Here is a 24,756-nt window from a genome sequence, read left to right as displayed (position 1 = left end):
GGCTTAATCCCCAGTAGGGGGCGTGCAGGAGGCAGCCGATCATTGATTCTTTCTCATCATTGATGTTTCTCTCTCTTTCCCTCTCCCTTCCTCGCTAAAATCAATTAAAAAAATACTTTTAAAGATAAGTCACTTATTGTTTCCCTGCTCCAGCCCCCACCCATGAGAACACCAGATTCTTGAGGACAGGCTCATTCCCAGCAGCTCTCACTGGGCCTGGGACGTAGTACTGTTGGCCCTCCCAAATCAAGGTTCTGTATCCGTGGATGCAACCAACTGCGGATCAATATATATATTTTTTTAAATTCCAGAAAGTTGTTCCCTAAAAATACAGTATAAAAATTATTTACATATCATTTACATTATACAAGTTGTCCCCAAAAATATATACACAATGCCTTAGATTCCATTACATTTTAAAAATATATATTTTTTGATTTTTTACAGAGAGGAAGGGAGAGGGATAGAGAGTTTGAAACATCGATGAGAGAGAAACATCAATCAGCTGCCTCCTGCACACTCCCTACTGGGCATGTGCCCGCAACCAAGGTACATGCCTTTGACCAGAATCGAACCTGGGACCCTTGAGTCCGCAGGCCGACGCTCTATCCACTGAGCCAAACTGGTTAGGGCCCATTACATTTTGAAAATGAAATGTATTTTAGTAAACACTGCCTTTATAATTATTCAAAGTGTGTAGATATCATTTTGGGATATCCTGTATTAGGTATAAGTAATCTAGAGGTGATTTAAAGCCTAGGTCAGGTGGTGCAGTCGGATGGAAGCATCATCTCACAAACCAAAAGACTGAGGGTTCGATTCCGGGTCAGGGCACATAACCAGGTTTTGGGTTTGATCCCCAGTCAGGGGCGTGCAGGAGGCAACTGATAGGTGTTTGTGAGACAGTGCAATGTTTGATGTTTCTCACATCGATGTTTCTCTCTCTGTCTCTCCTCCCTTTCACTCTCTCTAAAAGTCAATGGAAAAAATATCCAAATAAATACATACATACATACATCCTGGGTGGAGTGAGGATTAAAAAAAAAAGTTTTTTTTTTGTGTGTGTGTGTTTTAAGCGCAGGTCAGGACGTGTCTAGGTTATAGGCAAATACTACACCAGTTCATTTTTTTTCTTTTTTTTTAATGTTCTTATTGACTTTGGAGAGAGAAGAAGGGTTCTTTGGAGAGAGAGAAACATCGATGTGAGAGAGAAACATTAATCTGTTGCCTCCTATAGGTGCCCCGACCAGGGATTGAACCACAACCAAGGTATGTGCCCTGACTGGAACCGAATCAGTGGTTTTTCAGTGCACAGGGTGATGCTTAACCAACTGAGCCACACTGGCCAGGGCTACTACACCATTTTATATATATCGTTTATATATATGAGCATCCGGATAATTTTGGTATGGGGGCATTAGGAGGAGTGGGGTCCTGGAACCAATCCCCCCAAGATACTTAGGGAGCATTATAGTTGCTGAAGACCTAATGAATGAATGGCCGGCTGGCTTAGTCTGCCTCCAGCGACAGTCATCTTCCCTGGGCCACAGAGCCTTTCCCCTAGTAGTCTCATCTGCTCTCTTCACTTCCCTAACAACTCGCCCTTGACCTGGTTAACAGTGCTCTTCCTCCAGATTTCCCCCTCCAGGCACCTCCCTCTGAAGCAGAGATCCCTACAGTAGTTTGAAATATCTGTATTTCACTGGTAAGTCTCCCACTTCACTCCCACTAGGATTTACGAATTATGAACGAATGAGTCGGAGATAATAGGTGTGCGAGAGGGGTGAGTGAGGCTCCAACGGTCCTGCCAGATGCCTTTTCCAAATCGTACTCCAGGTATTTGGGAAAGAGGAAGCTGGTCCCTCCCGCCTAGCCTCGCTCTAGGACTCCCATCCTTGTTTCTTCCCCTCACTTCATGGCAGGACCCGAAGGGCAAGTCCTGCCGCGAAGGCAGCGGACGCTCCTGCCGCTGATATGGGCAGATACCAGGGTGAGGATCCTCGCCTGGGACGGGGAGTGTGGCGGGTCTCGTGGACCTACAGGGAGTCTAGTAGGGGTGGTGTAGAAACCTCCTCCCTGGCCAGAAAATGTCCTGCGGTGAGAGAGGATGCGACGCTGGGTGCCAGCTGGTGTTCCCCGCGGCGATCCACACTCGCTGTCCCAGGCCCATGCCCGCCCTTAGCGGGCCCCAGCTGCACCAGGCCACCCTTCCCGATCTCCCGGCCTCCGGAGCGGGGCTCCCCCGGAGCTCCCATCTCCGCCCCTTCGCCGAATCCCCGCTGAGTACCCACCAGAGGGCGCACTGACTCTGCCGCTTGATCCAGGTTCCCTGAAGAGGAGCAGCGCTGGAAGGTTGTACTTGAGGTGAAAGGGGAAGGCCCTTGGGACCCCGCCCCCTCGCACCCCAGGCCGCCTCTCTCAGGCTGAGAATCTTCGCAGCTCCTGGCTCCCTGGACAAAGGCCACGTTTTTTTTTTCTTTTTCTTTTTTTGTCTCTCTTTCCCACCCCCCCCCCGCCCCGCCCGCCAAGTTTTTAAGCTTGGTTTTCAGTACAACCTCAGTTCCACTCTCACCCACCATGTGCTCCAGACACGCTGCTGTGATTGTTCAAGTCTGGAGGCTGTTGTACTTCTATGCTCCCTGCTGGAGTACTCTTTTTCTTGACAAACTTCTACTGTTCTTCAAGATCCATCTCTGATTCTTGCTCCAGGCAGTCTTCCTTGATGCCTAGGCCAGTTCCCTCAGGGTTCTGTCATGATCGGGTCAGTGTTGGGCCCCTCATGACTCCAGGGAGGCTCAGGCAGCAGAGGAATAGGAGCCTGCTGAGCCATGAGCTTTAGGAAAGTAAGTTGACCTCCAAATGGGCTCAGTTCTAGCTACCAAACCAGCTCAGAAGCCCTGGTCTTGATTGGGTTGCCCCTTTTCCAGGTCTGACAGGCACTAGGATACTACTATCCTGGAAGTGTTGTAGAGAAGGGCGTGGTCTCATTCATTCAACATATGTTAAGCACCTGCTGTATGTCAGGGACTGTGCTGGTGGTAACTAGTAGTGCAGGAGGGGACAGTAATAGGACAGGTGAGGGGCCTACTCTTAGTGATTTTATATATACATACATATACATTTATTACATATTATTATTTTTATCCTCACCCGAGGATATGTTTTTTTCCCCCCTCATTGAGTCTAAAGAGAGAGGATGGGAGAGGGAGAAAGAGAGAAACCTCGATATGAGAGAGAAACATCAATTAGTTATCTCCCATACATGCCCCAACCAGGGATCGAACCTGAAACCTTGGTATGTGCCCTGACCTGGAACTGAGCCTGTGACCCTTCCGTGCATGGGACAACACTCTAACCACTGAGAAACACTGGCCAGGGCCAGTGATTATATTTTAATGGGAGCCAGGCAAGGGCTGCTTCAAAGTCAATGGTCATGTCTGGGCTGAGGCCTAAATGCAGAGCTCAATTGAGTCCCCAAAAGTGGAGGCTGCAGACTAGGCCCAGTGCAACAAGTGCAGAAGACCTGAGGGAGAATGAGGTTTTTCTGTTCTAAGCAGCAAGGAAGCCATTGAGGCTGACAATGAGAGAGCTACCAGAGTGGAAATTGGGGGAGACAGCCAGGGTACACAGCAGGGTCCTCATTCACTCTGATTCATACATGCAATGGGAGAGTCATGAGTGGGGTTAGGTGGGCATGATGGAGCCTGACAATGTTCAATAATGTCAATCTGGCATGTGGAGGACAATGGGGATGAGGGTAGTTTGGCTTTGGGAGGATAGAGTTGGGGAGACTTGATGACCACTTGGTTGTGGGCCTGAGCATCAGGAATGTATCTAGAGTCCAGGATGACTCCAAGTCTCTGCCCACTCTTCACACCATTCCTCCTGCAGATATTGTGTGGATGGTTGGGTCATGTGAAATGGGGGGACCCTCACCTTCTGACTCCTCTCCACTGTGCCAGCATGAGTCATTGCTGACCAAACCGTGGCACCCCCTCCCCCAATGGCCATGGTTCCTATCACCTGCAGGGCCTGTGGGAGTGGGGCACCTCGGGAACCACTTCTGAGGACAGAGCCACCCTGTGAGGGACCCATGGTCGCCTGAGACTGTTGGGCTGACAAGACATTCAGACTGTGCCAGGGTTCAAAGTGGCCCAAGCTGTCATGTTCCCTGTTCTCTCCCCACTTAACCCTTGATCTTTAATCTACTGCCTGTCCCTAACCCTGGCAGAAGGATCTCTATGATTTCCCACACTGGGCCTGCCGGATCAGTCCTCAGGGACTCTTTTTTTCCCGTTGGTTTTTTGTTGTTGTTGTTGTTGTTGTTTTTGTTTTCAGGGACTCTTCTACTGAGGTCTGGGTTGGAGGTGAGGGAGGCAGGGGTGTTTTTTTATTGGGGTGGGGGGAGGCCCCAGGCTAGGGCCTGAAGTGGGAGATAGTTGGACCTTAAAGGAGGACCAATGTATTTCACTATAAGAAAATAGGAGAGACAGGCCAAGATGGTGTTTAGATTCATTGAGGGGCACAGGGAGAGAGTGGAAAGGGTCAGCTACAGACCAAGAGGAAGGAAGGAAGACGGAGGGAGGGAGAGGAGGTATAAAGATTTTGAGATTGCTGATCAGGGTGTGACTGGCCCTTAGGAGGGAATGTGTGGAGGACCAAGCAAGACCTCCAATCTCCAAACACATGGCCGCTCTCTCCCAGAGAGATGCATGGTGCTGGTATATTACCGCCTGTCCAGTCTTGGCCCACCCTGTTCGCCCCCATTCCTCCTGCAGGGAGTCTGTGTCCTGTCTTGATCTCCGTGTTTGCTGTGCTGGGAGGTCCCAGTACCCCTCCCGCTCTGCGAGGGAACTTGCGGATGAGCCATGGCGCAGGGTCAAGGCTCAAGCCCACTCTCAACCCTGCCCGTGAACTGCTCCGTTTGTTAGGGTGAGTCCATACTCCGCGCCCCGAAAAAAGGAGGACACACATCTCACTCAGAAACGAAACATGCTGACTTGGCCTCTCCCCTTCCCATCCAATTCCCAGGGCAGACGGCAAAGGGTTGCCTGAACAACTCAGATATTCTCTGGGCAGGGTGTGAAGAACCGGAGTGGGAGGGGGTTGCGCAAAGGTCCCGGTCAACTCTGACCCCCTAAGGCCGCCAAACTGTCTGGGGCTTCCCCTTGGATGTGACCGGAGTCGCTCAGCGGCCGCGATCACTGGACCATGGATCGCCACTCAGCCAGGATCGTTCCAGATTCCAGGTCAGGCAGGCGCCAGGAATCGGAGGTGAGGGCTGCGCAGCATTATCTTGGAGTACGGGGGGCTGGGCTGGGTCCCCAGCAGCGGCGGGCTGGGTCTGGCGAGAGGGTGGAAGCCAGGGCTGAGCCTGAACAGATCGATGCGCTCGGCTCGCAGCGCTGTCAAGGGAGCAAGTCCGCGGCCAGCGAGAGCCCGGCGGCCAGCGAGAGCCCGGCGGCCAGCTCCGACTGGGCGGGACACCCTGGAGGCGAGTCCCCATTGGCGGGCCGTTTGCGGGAGCTGGGCCCTGATTGGCCCGGCCGCCGGGGAGGCGGTGAGCGGCGGGGTTAAGCGCGTCGCCGCGCCCGGCCTAGGCGCAGGCCAGGAGCGCTGAACCCGCACTAGGAGCCCGCTCCGTGCCGCGCCATGGGTCCCCACCTCTGCCCCCGCCGCGCAGCCCTGCTCCCGGGTGGCCTCCTGTTCCTCCTGATGCTCGCAGACCCGGCGCTTCCGACCGGACGTCCCCCTCCCGTGGTCCTGGGTGAGGCACGAATCCAGTAGTGGGTCTGTTCGCTCGCGCGTCGGGCAGGACCGGGCACGGGGGTGAGGGGCGCTGTCTCCCCGGTTTGCATCTGCTCCAAGCACGAGGCAGGGGAGCGTATGACTGTCTTGTCATGTGGGTGGGTCCGTCCACCTCCTGCCATACTGGTCGCGGGTGTGGTCAACCTCTCTGTCACCTTCCCCTGTAGAATATGGGGTAAGGAGTGTTATTTGCGGTAGTCCTTCCGTCTGCCTGTCCGCGGCAGTCCCAGACCTTGTCTTGCCTTATCCCCATTCCCGCCCCCCCCCCCCCCCTCACACACACCGTTTTGTCTTTTAGTTGTAGTTTTGAAGTGGTTGTGCGAGTTATCCCCATTTTATTTTATTTTATTTTTAAGCTGGAAAGACTGAGGCCCTTTGGCCCCATCCTGAGGGCCGGTTTGGGGGTAAGGTGGCCCCAGAGTTGGCCCCCAGGAGCCTTAGTGTTGACTTAGGCTTGACTAGTAGGCTGTCTCCCTGGACCTTTTCAGGCCCTTACATTTCAGAAGGCATTGCTGAAAGGAAGCTCGTTGGGGAAAGAATTATTGCCACCAGGGCTCCCCCCAAACTTATCAAATGGGTAGTATTGGGCCTGAGGGCGGAGGCCCTAGGGAATCTGAGGCTGCTAAAGGCAGAGGTAAGAGGTGGGACAGTGGCTCTGAACAGATGTCAGGAGCCTGTGCTCATCCTTTCAGACCTACTTGGACTAAACTATGTTGGGGCCAGGTGACCTCTCCTGCTTACTTAGCCCCTTCTTGGTCCTGACCCCTGACAACTGTACAGGAGTCACAGCGTGTCCTTGCGGTGGGTGGTGGGCAGGGATGAGACTTCTGTCTTGGGGGCCTTAGGTGCCTCATGCAGACTGTCACTCCCACCTAGAGCTGGTGTGTAGGTGACCAGCCAGGGCTCCGAAGGCAGAGGCTTGCTGAGGTATACGTTACACAGAGTCTGCATGACCCCCATGCCTTTTTTGCTGGGAGTATTTAAAAAATATATATATATATATATATATTATTGATTTTTTACAGAGAGGAAGGGAGAGGGCTAGAGAGTTAGAAACATCAATCAATCACCTCCTGCACACCCCCCACTGGGGATGTGCCCGCAACCAAGGCACCTGCCCTTAACTGGAATCGAACCTGGGACCCTTCAGTCTGCAGGCCGATGTTCTATCCACTGAGCCAAACCGGTTAGGGCTGCAGGGAGTATTTTAATGGGGGTGATATAGATGACAGATGGTCCTACAGCGTCCCCCGCCGGGAGCTCTGGGCCATGAAATGCTTCAGGGGGATGCTGGGCCCAGGTTAATCATGGGAATTGGGCACCCTTGGTTCTGCCTTCCTTAAGCTTCCAGGATGATTCCCAGGGATGAGGTCTGTGCTGGGCAAGCACAGAGAATGCACTGACCCAGTCAGGGCAGGCTTCCTGGAGTATGCAGCTGGAGCTGTGGCACGGGGAGCTACATGTCAGAGGGAAGGAGGTAGGGAGTCCAGGCTGTCTGGAATGGAGTGGTTTCGTGGGGGGGTGGAGTGGGGAGAAGGAAGGGAGGAGGTAGAGGGGAGTGGATTGTTCAGGCTCGTGACTGGTTGGGTCATCTGAACTTTATCCTGGGGGCCCGCAGGGAGTCATGTGTGGGTCTAAGGAGTTCTGAGTAAAAGGGTGTGGCAGTGGGAAGTGTGTGGTCCATGAAAGGACTGCAGCCTTTTCTCCTGGATTGGTGCTAACTCGTTAAGTCATTCAGTTCTTCGCTATCCTAGGTTGGAGCAGAGGAGCCTCGGTCCCTACCCAGAGTCACAGAGCAATGGGAATGTTAACCTGCCCAGAGAGTGAGGCAGTTGGTATTAATCCTAGGAAACCCCATGGCTGGCAGTGGACAAGCTGTTCCTGGTCACAGATCAGTAATCCAGGGATGACCAGCCTCCATGGGTGGGACTCAAATGGATAGTAGAGGAAGCAGAGGTCAGAGAAGTGACACAGAAGACCCTGAGCAGGGGGAAGGGACTGTAGTAAGCCGTTTCTACCTCTCCCAGACTCAGTCTCCTCATCTATAAAGTGGGCATAATAAGGATGTTCTCTCCCAGTGTTATTTGAGGTGAAAGGCATGTGGATGGCTTTCGTCCTAGTTCTAGGCACAAGGTCTGAGGAAGTGACCACTGCTATTTTTAGAGGCCCCACGGCCTGTCCAGTGTGAAAGGCATCCAGACAAAGCAGAACTGGTGGCTTCCTCTTTCAGCCATTTCCTTTGGCGGAGATAATGACCAAGGTCTCTGTATTCCCCTGCCCAGTCCACAGGCATGTCATCCAGAGCCTGTCGTGCTGGGGACTCCCCACTTCTGCACCCACAGCATGAAAGGAGGTGAAGGCAGGGGCTACAACGGCCTCCCGAGGCTGCCCCCAGGACGTTGTGAGATGGGGCGCAGGGAAGGCATGCCCTTTGCAGGGCTGGGTTCATAGTCCAAGCTCAGGGAATACCAAGGAGAGCCAAGCGCTGGTTGTTCAGTTAGTGATTATGGATCTTAAACAGGGATGCATATGGGAGGTGCTGAGAGCCTGGCATGTGGGAGCAGGTGAGGCCTGAAAGGTCACTGGGAGTAAATAAACTCTAAAAGGCCTTGAATGCTGCCGAAACCGGTTTGGCTCAGTGGATAGAGCGTTGGCCTGTCAACTGAAGGGTCCCAGGTTCGATTCCGGTCAAGGGCATGTACATTGGTTGCGGGCACATCCCCGGTGGGGGCTGTGCAGGAGGCAGCTGGTCGATGTTTCTCTCTCATCGATGTTTCTAGCTCTCTATCCCTCTCCTTTCCTCTCTGTAAAAAAATCAATAAAATATATTAAAAAAATAAAAAATAAAAGGCCTTAAATGCTACCTTGGTTGGGTGGCTTAGTTGGTTGGAGCGTCGTCCCATACACCAAAAGATTGCGGGTTCGACTCCTGGTCAGGAAACATACCTAGGTTGCAGGGTCAGTCCCCAGTCAGCATGCAAACAGGAGGCAACCGATCGCTGTTTCTCTCTCTCTCTCTCTCTCTCTCTCTCTAATCAATAAACACATGAGGATTGGAAAACATAGAAATAAAGGCCTTGAGCGTTGGGCAGTGAAGCAGTGGGGATAGATTTGAGTGTCACAAGGCTCCCCAGGGCTCTCTGTAGATTCAGTAGGCCAGTTCAGGTAGAGAGAAGTTATCCTTTAGGCCTGGTCTCCCCCATCCCACACCAGCTATGACCAGAATGGTGTGGTGTTTCAGGGTAGCCACCTCCAGTGCTTGGTCCATGTGTACCCAGCTGCTAGGGCTCTGCAGATGGTCTGTCCTTTGGAACCTTACTGGACTCTGGCCTTGAGCAAAGCCTGGGGACCTCAGTAGGTCAGCAGGTGCCAATGTGAGCTTCTTTCAATCGTGTTTCTGTTCATTGCCGTCCTCTACAAGCCCGTCTTGGAGTGCTTTCTCTTTGGGCTGGTTCAGTGGCACAGTGCTCTGTCATTTCCCAACCCAGTCAGAGTGGACAAAGCCCTGCCTAGGATGGTAGAAGGCCTTTGGGTTCAAGCCTTGGGGGTCTCCAGTCTGTCAGGCTCAGGGCCTCATGCATGTTCTGTGCCCCACTATAGTGCCTGGTGATTTGGGCAACCAGCTGGAGGCAAAGCTGGACAAGCCGAAGGTCGTGCACTACCTCTGCTCCAAGAAAACGGACAGCTACTTCACACTCTGGCTGAACCTCGAACTGCTGCTGCCTGTCATCATTGACTGCTGGATCGACAATATCAGGTGGGAGCTGGGGTACAGGCCCGGTGCTGCTCGCCAGCTCAACCTACAGAAGCCCCCAGAGTCCATTTCCAGCTCATCCCCGCCTAAGAGACCCAAGGTCATTCCCCTTTCTCACTTCTCATTTCCTTAATCTGCTTGGCACCGTCTCTCAGACAGAATTTCTTCCCTTTCCTGCTGCTTTTGTTCTTACCCTCTCCAAGCCACACCTTGTGCTTTGAGCCCTACGTGTGGTTTCTGTGCTCCAGCCCCTGTGCACAGCCGCCACACGGCCCTCACCCCTTCCCTTGCCTCTGGGTTGGCCACACCTGCCCCTCCAGCTGCTTGTTCTCCCTGGTATGCCAGGTCTCCATGCTTTTGCAGATGCTCTTTCAGCCTGGAATTTACCTCTATACCCTTTGCCTGATAAATTCCCTCCACTCACCTTTTTTGTTGTTAATCCTCACCCAAGGATATTTTTCCCCCATTGATTTTGTTAATCCTTACCCAGGGATATCCACCCCCCCACCCCACCCCATTGATTTTGTTAATCCTCAACAGAGGATATTCTTTCATTGATTCTCAGGGAGAGTAGAAGAGAGAGGGAAAGACTGAGAGAAACATCCATGTGAGAGAAACACATCAATTGGTCGCCTCCTGCACGAGCCCTGACCAGGGCCCAGGCCCGGGAGGAGCCTGCAATCAAGGAGCCTGCCCTTGACTAGAACTGAACCCCAGACCCTTTAGTCCAAAGGTGGACGCTCTATCTACTGAGCCAGACCAGCTAGGACCTCTCCGTTGATTTTTAGAGAGAGTGGGAGGGCAGGATGGAGGAGGGAAGTGAGAGAGAGGAATGCCAATTTGAGAGAGAAAAATTGATCAGTTGCCCCCCAAATGCACCCTGACAGAACTGGGAATTGAACCTGCATGCAACCCAGGTATGTGTCCTTGACTGGGAATCAAACCCATGACCATTCAGTGCATGAGCTGACACTCTAACCACTGAACAACATTGGCCAACCCCACCTCCTCCCTGCCCCATTCACCTTTTAAATCTTGAGCAGGTCCCTGCCACTCTCCAGAGCTGTTAATCTCTCCTATTCCCCATGCCACATGCCTGTTTTCTCTAACTCTCATCAAACTTCGTTTCCAAGGATGCTTCCCAATAATAAGAATTACTGCTTATTGAATACAGACACTGTACATTTATATACTTTCTTTCATTTAGTCTTTTTTTAAAAAATTATATATATACATATACATATACATATACATATACATATACATATACATATACATATACATATACATATATATATATATATATATATATATATATATATATATATATATTGATTTCAGAGAAGAAGGGAGAGGAAAAACATCAATGATGAGAGAAAATCATTAATTGGCTGCCTCCTGCATGCCCCCAATTGGGGTTTGAGCATGCAACCTGGGCATGTGCCCTGATTTGGAATTGAACCGTGACCTCCTGGTTCATAGGTCGATGCTCAACCACTGGGTCACAAGTCACGCCAGCCAGGCTCATTTGGTCTTATAGCAACTCTATGAAAGAGGGGCTGTTTATAAACCAGTTTTATAGTATAGGACGTCTGGAATCTCAGATCAGTTACAAAATTGCCAGGGTCACTCAGCTAATAAGGGGCAAAACCAGGATTCAAACCCAGAATTGTATGGCCCTGAGCTAAGTTTCCCTCTCAGACTGAGCTCCCTGAGGCAGGGACTCTATCTCTTTTATCATGTTATCGGTAGAACCTGGAATCCAGCTGGTGCTCAAAATAAAACACATTGTTCCAGCTTAATGGAATCTAACAGATTAAACTTTTTTTCTTGGAGATGCACTAGCTGTCTCTGCAGGCACCCTGCCCTTCCCGTTGTTTAAGATGCCTGCTTTGTTGACTCTTTCCTCTTCTCTGTGTGTTTGTCACCAGAGCATTTCTGGGCTGTTGATCTGCATTTCTATTTTTGTACCAGAGACATGGTCTCAGTTACTGCCAATTGGAGGTGCTGGCTAACACCGAGAGGGGCTTATCGACCTTCATTGCTCCTCTGACCTGTTTGACTTTCATCCGACAAGGAGCTACCTTGGCTTTCCAGAACAATTTTCTGCACTTTGCTGAGTGGCCATTGGGGTGACCTACAGATTGCCCTTGAGAGAGTAGGTCACCAGGACCTATAATTTGGGTTAATGTTGGGAATCCTGTCAGCTTTCTGTAGCTAATCTTTAGGATGGGGTGGGACTCAGGATCATCAGGGACTGTTTGTCTAGCTTGTGTTTTCTTGGGCACATTTGCCTCGGGGAGGCCAGAGCAGGATTCCCGGTTTGGCATAAGGCCTTCCTCCTGTCGCCCACCACCCTTTCCCCATCATTTCTCTAGGCTTCGTCTGTCTACCCACACAGCAGCCACTGAGGTGGGGGCCGGGGTGTCTCTCTGTCTGGTTCTGTTATGTGTTGCTCTCATCATCTCCTTTGCCCTGTGATGTATTGTGGTGGCTTGTAGGAGCTGGATCCATAGAGATGGAGCAATGGGAGCCTGTGAAGTTAGGTTGCCTTTTGAGGTCAATTGTGATGTTCATGGCAGAGCCAGGCCTGGTGCTTCCCTCTCCCAAATGGATCTAAGACCTGCGTTCTGGGGTGGGTGATCAAGGAGAAGTGTCCTGGGCTCCACTTTTATAAAAATATGATTTGAGAGAAAGAGAGAGAGATTTGTTGTTCCACTTATTTACTCATTTATTGATTGATTCTTTATGTGCACTGACTGGGGATTGAACCTGCAACCTTGACGTATCAGGATGATGCTCTAACCAAATGACCCAGCCAAGGTTTGAGGGGTCAGTCTTCATTTTATTTTTTAATTTTAATTAATTAATTAACTTTTAATCCTCACCTGAGGATTTTTTTTTTATTGATTTTTGGAGAAAGTTGGGGTGCTTCACTGGACTGGAAAAAGTTTAGCTACATCAGAAAGCAGGTCTAATTAAGCAAGTTTGTTCTATATCTATAAAAGGTTAAGTTGACTCGCACATGTGCGATACATATAAAGCTCTTGCTGGCGCCAATCGCACGTGTGTGTTTCAATCTTGTTGATCGTGAATTTGGTTGTTTTGTTGGCATTCTGAAGCTGAAAGAAAGCGGTGGCGTTGCACAGAAGTAACAATGGCGATTAAATACTATCTTAACAGTGATCTGGGTAGATATAATTATCCCCGTGTAACCAAAGTTGCCATCATATTTAGAAACAAAGATGGAGGATCTCCTTTTGAAAGGGACTTGTTCATTCATTCTAAACCAGATTCCAATAATCCGAATGCCACTAAAATGAAACAAATCAGTATCCTGTTTCCTACATTAGATGCAACAACATATCCTATTCTTTTCCCACATGGTGAGAAAGGCTGGCAAACAGATATTGCATTAAGACTCAGAGATGGCAGTGTAATCGACAATAATACTAGATTCAACGGATGATGCTGAAAAGGAAAATTTTCCCATAGAATTTCTTAAAAGTATTACTCCTTCGGGAATGCCGTGTCATAAATTAGAATTGAAAGTAGGAGCATTAAAAAAATAAAAGAAAGAAAGAAAGTAGGTGCAACCTTCATGCTATTGAGAAATTTTAATAATAAATGGGGTCTTTGTAATGGTACTAGATTTATTACCAAAAGATTTCGACCTAACATAATAGAAACAGAAGTATTAACAGGATCTGCAGAGGAGAGGTTGTTCTGATTCTAAGAATTGATTTGTCCCCGTCTAACATTGGCCTCAGTGTTAGAATAAGTTTAATCAATTTCTCAGTCATTGTTTTTATCAATGTTGTTTTTATATCATGTCTTTGTTGTTGTTATATCATGTTATTGTTTATTTATTAATAAATTTATATATTCATATACAATGATTTTCTTTCATCTCTGACACTTCTATTACAGAGAAAGGGCGAATACCGATATTAAAATATTTCTTCTAATTAATTTCCTTTCATGTGCATGCATTTTGTGCACTGGGCCTTTAGTGGGTATATAAGATAGAAGAGCTAGGGTTGAGGTAAGGTGCCCTGGGTTTTTTTTGGTTTTTTTTTTAATATATTTTTTTATTGATTTTTTTACAGAGAGGAAGAGAGAGGGATAGAGAGTTAGAAACATCGATGAGAGAGAAACATCGATCAGCTGCCTCTTGCACACCCCCTACTGGGAATATGCCCGCAACCAAAGTACATGCCCTTGACCGGAATCGAACCTGGGACCTTTGAGTCCTCAGGCTGACGCTCTATCCACTGAGCCAAACCGGTTTCGGCCGCCCTGGGGGTTTTAATGGATCATTACAGAATGATAAGAACAAGTGTTTAGTAAATAGAAGTTTGCCCTACCATATAATTAATGGTAATTATTATGGGCAAGGACCCTAATTCAAGTTAAAGGGAGGGGCAGCTAAACTTGTCCTTAGCTCAGAACAATCCACAGAAGCAATCATCAGTGACTAGCTCTGAACCCCCAGTTACTTTTTGGTCTCCCTTGTACAAGTGACCAAACCTGAGGATGAGAAGGGAGTGTGGCTCAGGACACAGGGCAGTATTGGGACTCAAATTCAGTGCCAACACTGGGTCACCAGCTCCGTATTCCCTCCTGACAGGCTGGTCTACAACAGGACGTCCCGGGCCACCCAGTTTCCTGATGGTGTGGATGTGCATGCCCCTGGCTTTGGGCACACCTTCTCACTGGAGTTCCTGGATCCCAGCAAAAGCAGTGTGGGTATGTAGCCCTTCTCGTGCTCTCTGGGGAATGAGGCTGGAGGTTTTGCTGGACTTCTAGTGTGGGAGGAACCACTCAATTTGAAGGCAGAGCGGTTCTCTGATCAGTGTGGGCGGAGAGCACTCCTTCAGGGACCTCCCTGCAGTAATGTCACAGTGTCCTTGGCAGGCATGTTATAGGTGGCTGGGTGGCACTTGGCAGTACCCTCTTTTTTGTTTTTGTTTTGTTAATCCTCAGCCGAGGATATTTTTCCATTGATTTTTATTTATTTTTATTTTTATTTTTTTAATATATTTTATTGATTTTTTACAGAGAGGAAGGGAGAGAGATAGAGAGTTAGAAACATCCATCAGCTGCCTCCTGCACACCTCCTACTGGGGATGTGCCCGCAACCAAGGTACATGCCCTTGACCAGAATCGAACCTGGGAACTTTCAGTCCGCAGGCCAATGCTTTATCCACTGAGCCAAAATAGTTAGGGCTTTCCATTGATTTTTAGAGAGAGTGTAAGGGAGAGGGAGAGGGAGAGAGAAACATCAATATGAGAGACACATTGATTGGTTACTTTCTGCACTCACCCTGACCAGAGCCGGGGAACCTGCAACCGAGGTACATGCCCTTGACCGGAATCAAACCTGGGACCTTTCAGTCCGTAGACTGACGCTTTATCCACTGAGCCAAACCGGTTAGGGCTCTCTCTCTCTCTCTTTTTTTTTTTTTTTTTTTTTTTTTACATTAGAGGAAGGAAGAGGGAGAGAGAGAGAAATATTGATTGGCTGCCTCCTGCACGCCCCCTTCTGGGGATGGAGCCTGCAACCCAGTTTGTGCCCTGAACAGGAATCGAACTGGTGACCTCTTGGTGCATGGGACATGGGACAACACTCAACCAACTGAGCCACACCAGTCAGGACTAATCCTATACATTTCTGTGTATAGGTTCCTATTTCCACACCATGGTAGAGAGCCTTGTGAGCTGGGGCTACACAAGGGGTGAGGACGTCCGGGGGGCCCCTTATGACTGGCGCCGAGCTCCAAGTAAGTGATCACCCTTGTTTTCCCCTGAGGTCATGGGAGGTGGGGACAAGAGGTCACAGTCACTATAGGCCCTGGGCTCTCCCCTACTCCTGGTCAATCTGTCCTGTCTTTCCCCATCCGTCACTCCAGGATTTCTGGGCCTCTGAACTGTGGAGAGAGATAGTGAATCTGAAGAGGGGAAAAGGAGCCCTTCATTTCCTACCATCATTGAACGGGAGGGCAAACCATATTCCTCCCACTTGAATTTTAGCATCCTCTCCTAGTCCTGGGTCTGGCCTGAGGAACAGTCATAGTTCAGGCCCCAGGACCCTTCCCGCCTGACTCCCACCTGGCTCTGGCCTGCAGATGAAAATGGGCCCTACTTCCTGGCCCTCCGGGAGATGATCGAGGAGATGCACCAGCTGTATGGGGGCCCCGTGGTGCTGGTTGCCCACAGCATGGGCAACATGTACACGCTCTACTTTCTGCAGCGACAGCCACAGGCCTGGAAGGACAAGTATATCCGTGCCTTCGTGGCACTGGGTGCGCCCTGGGGGGGCGTGGCCAAGACCTTTCGCGTCCTGGCCTCAGGTAAGAGACTGCCTGGTCCAGCATGGGGGGCTGGTGTTGGGGATGGCACCCTCTCTTTCCCTCTACAATGTCCTCCTGAGGAACCCTTCTTTCTCCAGAATGGTATTCTTTTCCAAATAATGTCACCTCTCTAGTTGAGGACCTTTGTTATCTGTGTAAGTTTCTTACAGCATGTACATGGACATAGCTCTTGGCCATGCAGGTGCTTGCTCGTGCACATGTGTACACACACTGTGCTCAGGCCTGGCTGCCTAACTTGGTTTGACCCAGAGTTCTTTGGGGGGGACCTCCTCCCTCTCCCCTGTCCTCATACTCACTTTTTCATTCCCACCTTTGCCCCAGAGAAGGAAGGCTAGACTACAGTTTCCTGTTTATGAGTTGCACCTCCATGTGCAGCAGCTCAGAACCTCTGTTGGCAGCACAAGGAGGAAGCAGGTGCAGATCTGTTTGGGCCTGCTTGCTAGGCAGTTGGGAAAGTCACCTTTGTCCCCATTCCATTTCTCCCCAATTTACCTGAATTTTATTTTTTGTTTTAAATATTTTAATTGATTTTTTTTTTTAATGGGAGAAGAAGGAAGAGGGAGAGAGAGATAGAAACATCCACGTGAGAGTGAAATATGGATCAGCCACCTCCCGCATGCCCCCTACCGGGGATCGAGCCCACAACCCTTGGTTGAGTGCTGACTGGGAATTGAACTGACAACTTTTCAGTGCACAGGACAACACCCAACCAACTGAGCCACATCAGCCAGGGCCACCTGCATTTTCATGACTGTCAGAATCTGCCAACAACAGTCGTAGGACTTCCCTCCCTCTGCCCCATGTGAGCCCCATGGCCCCTCACTTTAGGGGCCATAAACCAGGATTGTGCCTCTGGGCTGACAACCTGCTGGTTCACCTTGGATAAGGTCAGTGCCCACAGGGCTGTGCCAACCATCTGGTGAGCTTTCTCCCTCAAGTCACCGGCACTGCCTGATCTGCTTGTTGGTCAACTGATTGTTGTGATCAGGTCAGACCCAGTGCCTGTCCCTGTAGTGACCCTGGATTGGCTTTGCCTCAGATACTGGGAGACTGTTCTTTCAGGCCCTGGCAATCTGGGAGCAGGACTGGGGTGGGAAGGGTGATAGTCATGGACCCCTAGGTGGAGGCTCCCCTTTCCTCAGGAGTCTTAGAGCCAGGCCCCGCCAGGCAGAGCTGTGGTTCTGTGGTCAGTCCGAGAGGTAGAGTGATGGGTGGCCGTGGGTCCTGAACAGGGTCAAGAGGGTCCCGTTCCCAAGTTCCAACTCACCCTCTGGAAGTTTCACTGGCGACTGGGTGTGTGTATTGTTGGCATTCTTGTGTTTGAAGGACTCTTGCTCTAGTCTGCAGATCTGCCTGGGGGCCTGGCTGCCCAGGTCAGCGACAGGCAGGACTGGCTGGCTGCAGGTCTAAGCCTAGAAAAAGAAAAATATTTGCATAGCTCATTGTAATAATAATAATTTTAAAAAAAAGGATTGTGCCTCTGGACTGACAACCTGCTGGTTCACCTTGGATAAGGTCAGTGCCCACAGGCCCAGTGATAATTCACCTTGTGGGTGTGTGTTGCCTAAATCCCTGGTGAAGAAATGCAGAAGGAAAGAAACAAGTCTTGGTTGGGTGCTTCCCAGATGTAGCTAATCTACAGGGAAACAATAAAAAGTAATGCAGGCATGGGAGTTATAATGATAACTGGAGAGACTGGTGTGCTGACTGGGCCCTGGTTGGGGTCCAGCAGGGGTCCTGGTGGTGAACAGGGTGCCCAGCCAGGTTGCATTCCTGGGCCCTGACTGGAGCCCTCTCCCTGCAGGGGACAACAACCGGATCCCAGTCATTAGTCCCCTGAAGATCCGGGAGCAGCAGCGGACTGCTGTCTCCACCAGCTGGCTGCTGCCCTACAACTACACCTGGTCACCTGAGAAGGTCTTCGTACGCACATCCACGACCAATTACACGTTGCGTGACTATCGTCAGTTCTTCCAGGACATTGGCTTCGAAGACGGCTGGCTCATGCGGCAGGACACGGAGGGGCTGGTCGAAGCCATGGTGCCACCTGGCGTGCCACTGCACTGCCTCTATGGCACTGGTGTCCCCACACCAGATTCCTTCTACTACGAGAGTTTCCCAGACCGTGACCCTAAAATCTACTTTGGTGATGGCGATGGCACCGTGAACTTGCAGAGTGCCCTGCAGTGCCTGACCTGGCGCAACCACCAGGAACACCAGGTCTCACTGCAGGAGCTGCCAGGCAGCGAGCACATTGAGATGTTGGCCAATGCCACTACCCTGGCCTACCTGAAATTCCTGCTCCTTGGGCCCTGATTCTTGTGCCAGGCAGGGCTGTGGGATGGCTTGGCCACAGCTGCTTCTCGACCTCCCGGGCTGCCGTGGCCCATAAGTTGAGCAGTTTGTAACTGACCTTCCAAGGCCATACGTCTTGGGTTATGAAACATCTGCCATTGGGAAGTGCCGTTTCTTATCCTTTCTCTGGGAGTGAGGAAGGAAGAAATAGCCTGGACTCACTCGAGGGACTCTTAATGGAGAGAATGCTGCTGCTGATGGAATCGTTGTGACCTCAGGACTGGCAGCAGGTGGATTGGCTGCACCTGGATCCAATACCCCAACTCAGGGTCCATGTGTTCCTTCCACTCCTGTGGCCATTTCACATTGCCCACTAGGCCCTGGCCCCTCAGACTTCCTGTGAGGGATATTACTGAGCTGTGGTCCCTGCCCCCAAAGATCCCAGCGATGGGCTCCTTGTCCCTAGGGTGATCCTTCCCACAAGCTGGCCACAGGTACAGCTGCCACTGGCCACGGGTAGCTGGAGCTGCTGACTTGCCTGTGGCCTCGCTGCACAACAGCCTAATTGTGGCTTTCTGGGGGCAGCCCGTTTCCCCCTGCAGGCAGGGGTGGGTTGTGTTTTCTGTGGTTCCCAGGCTGTGGGGCATTCACTCCTCCCTCCCTCACCTCCAAGAACAGCCTAGCTGAGGATTAGGCAGCAGATGCGCCCCCCCCCCCCCCCCCAGATCTGCAGGCTGTATCCCAGGAGCTCTGATCCCCTAGTTGGGCTGTTGCTGGCCAACAGTATCGATGCTGGCTCCCTTCACCCTGGGACTTCTATTCAGGGATGAGAGCAGGACTCAGTGCCATGGCCTTTTAGAACCTAATGAAGAAAGAGAAGAGCGGACCAAGGTGACTCAGAGCTTCCCCAACCTGACCTCTTGCTAACCCCATCATCATATTGTCACCCTGCCATAGGGTTTCTCTAGGACCCACCCTGCCCAGCACCTACCTCCACCAGGCAGCACAGTGGTGTTTAGTCTTCAGGGACTAGTTCAGGAACTTTGTGGGCCCCTGTGAGAGCCAGGTGCCTTGGAGCCCCCCTGCGGGGTTCCTGTCTGCCCCCAGATGCTGCATGGGTCAAGCATGTCAAGCTCAAAGGCTAACACGGGCCAAATAAACAAGGCATGCGGCCTGTGGGCTGCGAGTTTGACATGCTTGGCATGGGTCTTCCTATGACAGCAGGGCTGGAGAGTCTGTATCTGCCTTTGGCAGTGGTCTCTGAGTGGGCAACAGCTATAGGCCAAGACTTGGTTCTAGCCTCTGGGGTGAGGGCCCAAAACCACAATCAGGCTGGACTGTGCTGCCCTTCCACACGTTTCTTTGGAGCCGGATTTTCTGTTGTGTACACACCCAGCATCTGTCTCTCTCTCTGTTCCTGAGTGGTGGGCCCCGTATCGGGCTCTGAGCAGGCTGTATCTTGATTATGGCAATAAAAGTATTCTGGATGCTGTAAAGTTGCCTGGCCTAGGCTCTATTCGGAGTGTGAGAGGAGGGAGCTAGTGGAGGGGTAACAGGGCTAGAGAGCAGGTAATCAGGGGCCAGGTCTTTCCTGCGGCCTCGGTGGGTTCTCTCAGCACCAAAGCGTGGCTCCTATGCACCACTTTGGGCTTTATTCTCCTGCCCCTTCTCCTGGAATCTAGTTCCCCTCCTCGGACTAAGAACTAGGACCTGAAACATTCCTTTAAAAATATATATATATATATATTTTTATTTATTTCAGAGAGGAAGGGAGAGAGAGATAGAAACATCAATGATGAGAATCAATGATTGACTGCCTCCTGCACATCCCCTACTGTTTGAGCCCACGACCGAGGCATGTGCCCTTGACCGGAATTGAACCTGGGACCCTTCAGTCCGCAGGCTGACGCCTCTATCCACCGAGCCAAACCAGCTAGGGCTGAACCATTCCTTCTGGAATGCAGCTCCTGCTCCTGCCTGGTCAGCAGGCCTTATATGCCACCCCAGATCGGGGTACCAGAGACAATACTGCAGGTCACCCTGGCTGGACTCCCCTTCCCAGCTTTCTCTTCTCTCTCAGCCTATAGGTCTCAGCATCCTTTGAAAATATAGTTCTTTTTAGGATGCCACCCTTTGTTTCAGCTCATCTGTCCTGCTAGGGGACAGAGTGAGACTGAGGGAGGCTGAGACTGGTATGGCCAAGATGGGCAGAGATGGACTGAGAGACTGGGGACCAAGTGGAAATGGATAAAGAGAGAGTCTGATACAGGAAAACATGCCTAGGGATGGGGTCCAGACCTGAATTCTCTAGTGCAGAGCCCAGAGCCAGCCAGGGGCCTGTTAGGGTGGTGGGAGCTCTAGTTCTGTCTACAGGGCAGGGCCAGCGTGGGCTTCAGGCTTTGATACATCCTGGAGGCCACTAGAAGGCGCTCTGAACCCTCCCACTGTACTTGTTATTGGCCAAACCTGGAAGAAGCGTTTGTCCAGAGAGGGCGAGGGTGCCTAGGGAAACAAAGGTCCAGCTCATCGCTGGCCTTGGCAAGAGGATGACAATATGAAAGGGAGCAGACCCTCACCCCCAGGCACTGCCCAGCCTGACTGCCAGCTCTGCCTTGATACCCACCCATCCAGGCCGCACCCTCGTGGTGGCCTTGCACTCCCAATCCCCCCTGACCCATTTCAGCTGAACTGCCGCCCTTTGTTCACAGCTGCAGAGAGAGCATGGAATCAGAGCAGGCTTCAGGACCAGCAGACTGGGGTTCAACTCTGAGCTCTGCCAGCACAGTCAAGTAGCCTGCGGACTCTCCTTGTTACCAGACAGGGACTGCCCCAGTGAGGATCTTGACTTCATGCAGGAAAGATTTCACAGCATTTTGAGAGAAGATTCCAGGTGATTTTGAGAGTACGTTTATTAAAGCTGGGGGCAGCGAAGTAAGGAAGGGCTTCGGAGAGAAGCAGCAACAGGGGAGAGGCGAGGCGGGCCTGCTTTTGCTCTCTAGGAACATTGTGAGAAAGAAATGGGCCATGGCGGGGCTGCTGTCGGCTCACTGGCGAGTCAGGAGAAAGGGGGCCTTAGGGACAGGCCCCACGGTGGCAAGTCTCGGGTCCCTTAGAGTTTAGGAGGTGCACAGGGGCGTGCTCCCGGGAGGAAGAGTGGGTGCTGATTCCTTAGGCTTGGGTTTTAGAGGCTGAGAGTTTAGGAGAGGTCTTAGGGAAGGATCTCAATAGAATAGTCATCAGCTTTTCTAGGTGAATACTTTCAGGGTCGTGGCCACCACTGATTGGTTGGCGCCAGGAACAGAGGGTCAATAGTTATCGCAGCTGGTCCTGGCATCGCCCACCTGGTTTTGCTGCTTTTATGGGCTTAGAGCTGAAATACAACCAAGGCCTAGATGTTACCTGTTATCGCTAGGGAGGAAAGGTCAGGGGGGTCTAACCCGCATAGCCAGGGATACACCAGGGGAGGAAAGACCACCCTGGGGATGAGGTCCAGCACCAATTTTTTTGCCCATTGTTAGCACTCAGGGATTTCCACCCTGGTAACCTTCTGTATCTGGCCATAGAGTGCTTGGTCAGTTTGTTCAGCTGTCTGTCTCAGTTTCCACATTCCACTTGCCAAGGAATTGTCCTAGCTTCTTACTATCCTGTACCACTCTGACTTCCCTGGGCCTCAGTTTGCTCATCTGAAGAATGGGATGAATAAATACACCCTGAGGAACACTGATGGTGTTGGAGGACATCTGATTTAGTACTTACTTGGTACATAGTGGGCTTTCAGCTGGTGGGCTGCTGTAACGGTGCAAGACAGTGAACTCCCAGTCTTTTTTTTTAAAAAAAACATATTTTATTGTTTTTTTACAGAGAGGAAGGGAGAGGGATAGAGAGCCAGAAACGTTGATGAGAGAGGAACATCGATCAGCCGCCTCCTGCACACCCCCCACTGGGGACGTGCCCGCAACCAAGGCACATGCCCTTGACTGGAATCGAACCTGGGACCCTTCAGTCCGCAGGCTGACGCTCTATCCACTGAGCCAAACTGGTCAGGACAAGTGAACTGGCTGCTATTGAGTGACACAAGTGTCCAGAGCCCTTTCTCTGCCTGGCCAGGTAGGCAGGAAGAACTGATCTAGGGGGCGAACTCCCGGTCTTTAAAACCCTCAAGACAAGTACCCAGGGTGTGTTTTCCCATGCCTTTCTTCCCTCTCAGGCGGGCATCTCCTAAACTCTTAAGGGTCCCACTTGCAACCAGGGGAACAATGGGCAGCTGCAGTTCGATCCGGCTTACCCCCTGAACCTGTCTCCAAGACCCCCTTTTCTCTGACTCCCCTGTGAGCCAAAGCAGCCCCACCGAGGCTCTCCTGTTGCTTCTTCTACCAGTAACCTAAGCCCTTGCTTGTTCCACTGTCCCCAGCTTTAATAAATGTACTCTTAAAATCACCTGGCCTCATGTTGTGAAATCTCTTCTGCATGAAGTCAAGAACCCAACACACATCAGGCCAGCCGGAGGCAGACCCGCTCCGGGCCTGGTCCCTTTTCCGGTAACACTGGGAGCTGGAAGGTCGTATATGTGGCTTTTGCAAGGACAAGTGGACTGGCTGCTACTGAGTGACACAAGTGTCCAGAGCCCTTTCTCTGCCTGGCCAGGTAGGCAGGAAGAACTGATCTAGGGGGCAAAGGGTTAGACTCCAATGACTCCAAATATGCATAAACTCTCATTGACACTTAAAGGTATTCTAAGCAGGGAGTCTGAGGGCAGCACCATTGAGGGCTCTTCAAAGTTCATCTCAGGTCCACAGTAGGGAGGAGGATGGGAGGTGTTTAGGCAGAGGAGACATGAAGTCATTCCAGTCTGTATTTTCAGAGCACCCCCTCCCAGTGGGGATGAGTTAGAGGGAGCAGGACAGGGATTGGGGGGCTATTACCGCTGGGGAGCTGGAGGAGGATGGGCCCCAAGTGCTGCCCATCTCCGGCTGGGTCACTGGGTGGTGGGGACAGAGGTTTGGGTATGGTTAGTATGGAGCCAAAGGATGTGCAGTTGTGAATATATTTCTGGGGGAAATGACTCCCCATGGGCCAGGAGAGAGACAGGGCTTGAAGTGTGGACAGGAAGCTAAGGGGGAGTGCTCAGCTGCCTATGCGGTCAGGAGGCCCTAGGCAGAACCCCATGGCCATGAGAAGAAAAGGAGTCCTAGGAGATGGAGGAGCAGCCAGAGGGACAGGAAGAGGCAGGAGGGGGCAGTACCCTCAGCGGTGTCAGCAGGGTCAGGCAAGACGAGGACGGAAACTGTCCTCAAGCCTGAACCCCAGAAAGGCCCGAGGTTGGCTACGGAAGCCCAGTAGTGTCCATGGGCCTGTGGGGGGCCTCAGTCGATGAGGGGGGATGTCCGAGTTGTGAATGTGGAGGACAAGTCCCGCGTCCGCGTCTTCCTAGGGTCCGGAGTGGAGGGTTGGCTGCGAGGGAGGTCAGGAGGCTGTTCAGGCTCCTTATGGAAGCGGTCTGCCGTCCCGCCGGCTACGGGCGTGCGGGGCCGGCCGGAGCCCCCGCGGGAGCGTCCCCGGCTGGAGTCCCTCGGAGGCTGGGTGACTCCGTGCAGCGTCAGGGGGTGGCACGCCAGTTGGCACAGGTGGCTGGGCCAGGTCACGGCCGCGCGGGGCCCGGCATGGCCGCCCTGGGGACTGGCTGCCAAGTGCACGCAGAGGCCGGGAGAACACACGTGGGTCGCCGAGGCCGGGACGGACGGCTGCCCGCAGGCCCCGCGCGGAGCCGGGCGCCCTGTCCCGAGGCGGCGCGCGCTGTCGCGATCCGGCCGCAGGTGACGTGGCGGGGCGGGGCCTGCGCGGGAGCGGCGGGGGCGGCGGCGGCGCTACCGAGCATCCTGGTGCCGCCCGGCCACCCGCGAGGTAACGGGCCTCGGGCAGGCGCCGGGGCCGGCGGGGCGGCGGGGCGGCGGGGCGGCGGGGCAGGGCTGCGTCCTGTGGGGCCGAACTCTCCGCGTGGTCCCTGCGGCCGCTCCCCGGTGCGGGGTGCGGGATGCGGGCCTGGGGAAGGGCGTGGGGCGGGCGGGCGGGCCGGGCCACGTGATGGTCGCTGCGGATGAGCGCGACCCTGCGTGCAAGAGGGACCTCCAGCTGGAGTGTAAGACCGAGCGTGTGAGAAGGGCTCCACGTGTGTGTGTGTGTGTGTGTGTGTGTGTGTGTGTGTGTGAGAGAGAGAGACTGCGTGAGTGTGAAACCCAGATCTGAGGGTGACTGCGAGTGTGCAAGACCTGAGTGTGAAGGCGTGAGACTGGTGAGGGCGGCCCCGCGCAGGACACTGACTGTAAGCAGAACGGAACCCGTCCAGTGTGAGTGTGCCGGGGGGAGGACCTGTGCTGGGAGCCGAGGAGGACGGGGCGGGTGCAGACTGAGAACCAGAGGCAGGAGCCGAGCTGGGGATGCCGAGGGGGTGCGGGGGGGAGGGGCGGGGGAAGGGGTCGGGCTGAGAGTGCTGTCCTGCCGGAGCGCGGGAGGGGGTGCTCCTGTGAC

General features: G+C 52.3%; 1 protein-coding gene across 2 annotated transcripts; it reads left to right on the top strand.

Moving 5' to 3' along the window:
* Nucleotides 1-5,582: 5,582 nt before the first annotated feature.
* PLA2G15 (phospholipase A2 group XV) lies at nt 5,583-19,703 on the top strand. Of its 2 annotated transcripts, none has more exons than XM_079799704.1 (6): nt 5,583-5,767; nt 9,409-9,565; nt 14,193-14,311; nt 15,247-15,345; nt 15,816-15,915; nt 17,741-17,912. In XM_079799704.1, the coding sequence occupies exons 1-6, from the start codon at nt 5,653-5,655 to the stop codon at nt 17,766-17,768; spliced, it is 618 nt and encodes a 205-aa protein (XP_079655830.1). In that variant the 5' UTR covers nt 5,583-5,652; the 3' UTR covers nt 17,769-17,912. The 2 variants fall into 2 exon arrangements, with proteins under 2 accessions (XP_079655830.1, XP_079655829.1); XM_079799703.1 differs by having other exon boundaries at nt 5,595-5,767; nt 15,691-15,915; nt 17,741-19,703.
* Nucleotides 19,704-24,756: the final 5,053 nt, after the last annotated feature.

The sequence above is a fragment of the Cnephaeus nilssonii genome, assembly GCF_951640355.1.
Source record: "Cnephaeus nilssonii genome assembly, chromosome: 20".
Lineage (NCBI taxonomy): Eukaryota > Metazoa > Chordata > Mammalia > Chiroptera > Vespertilionidae > Cnephaeus > Cnephaeus nilssonii.
Note: the sequence above shows the minus strand (reverse complement) of the source record. Positions and strands in the feature narration are given on the sequence as shown.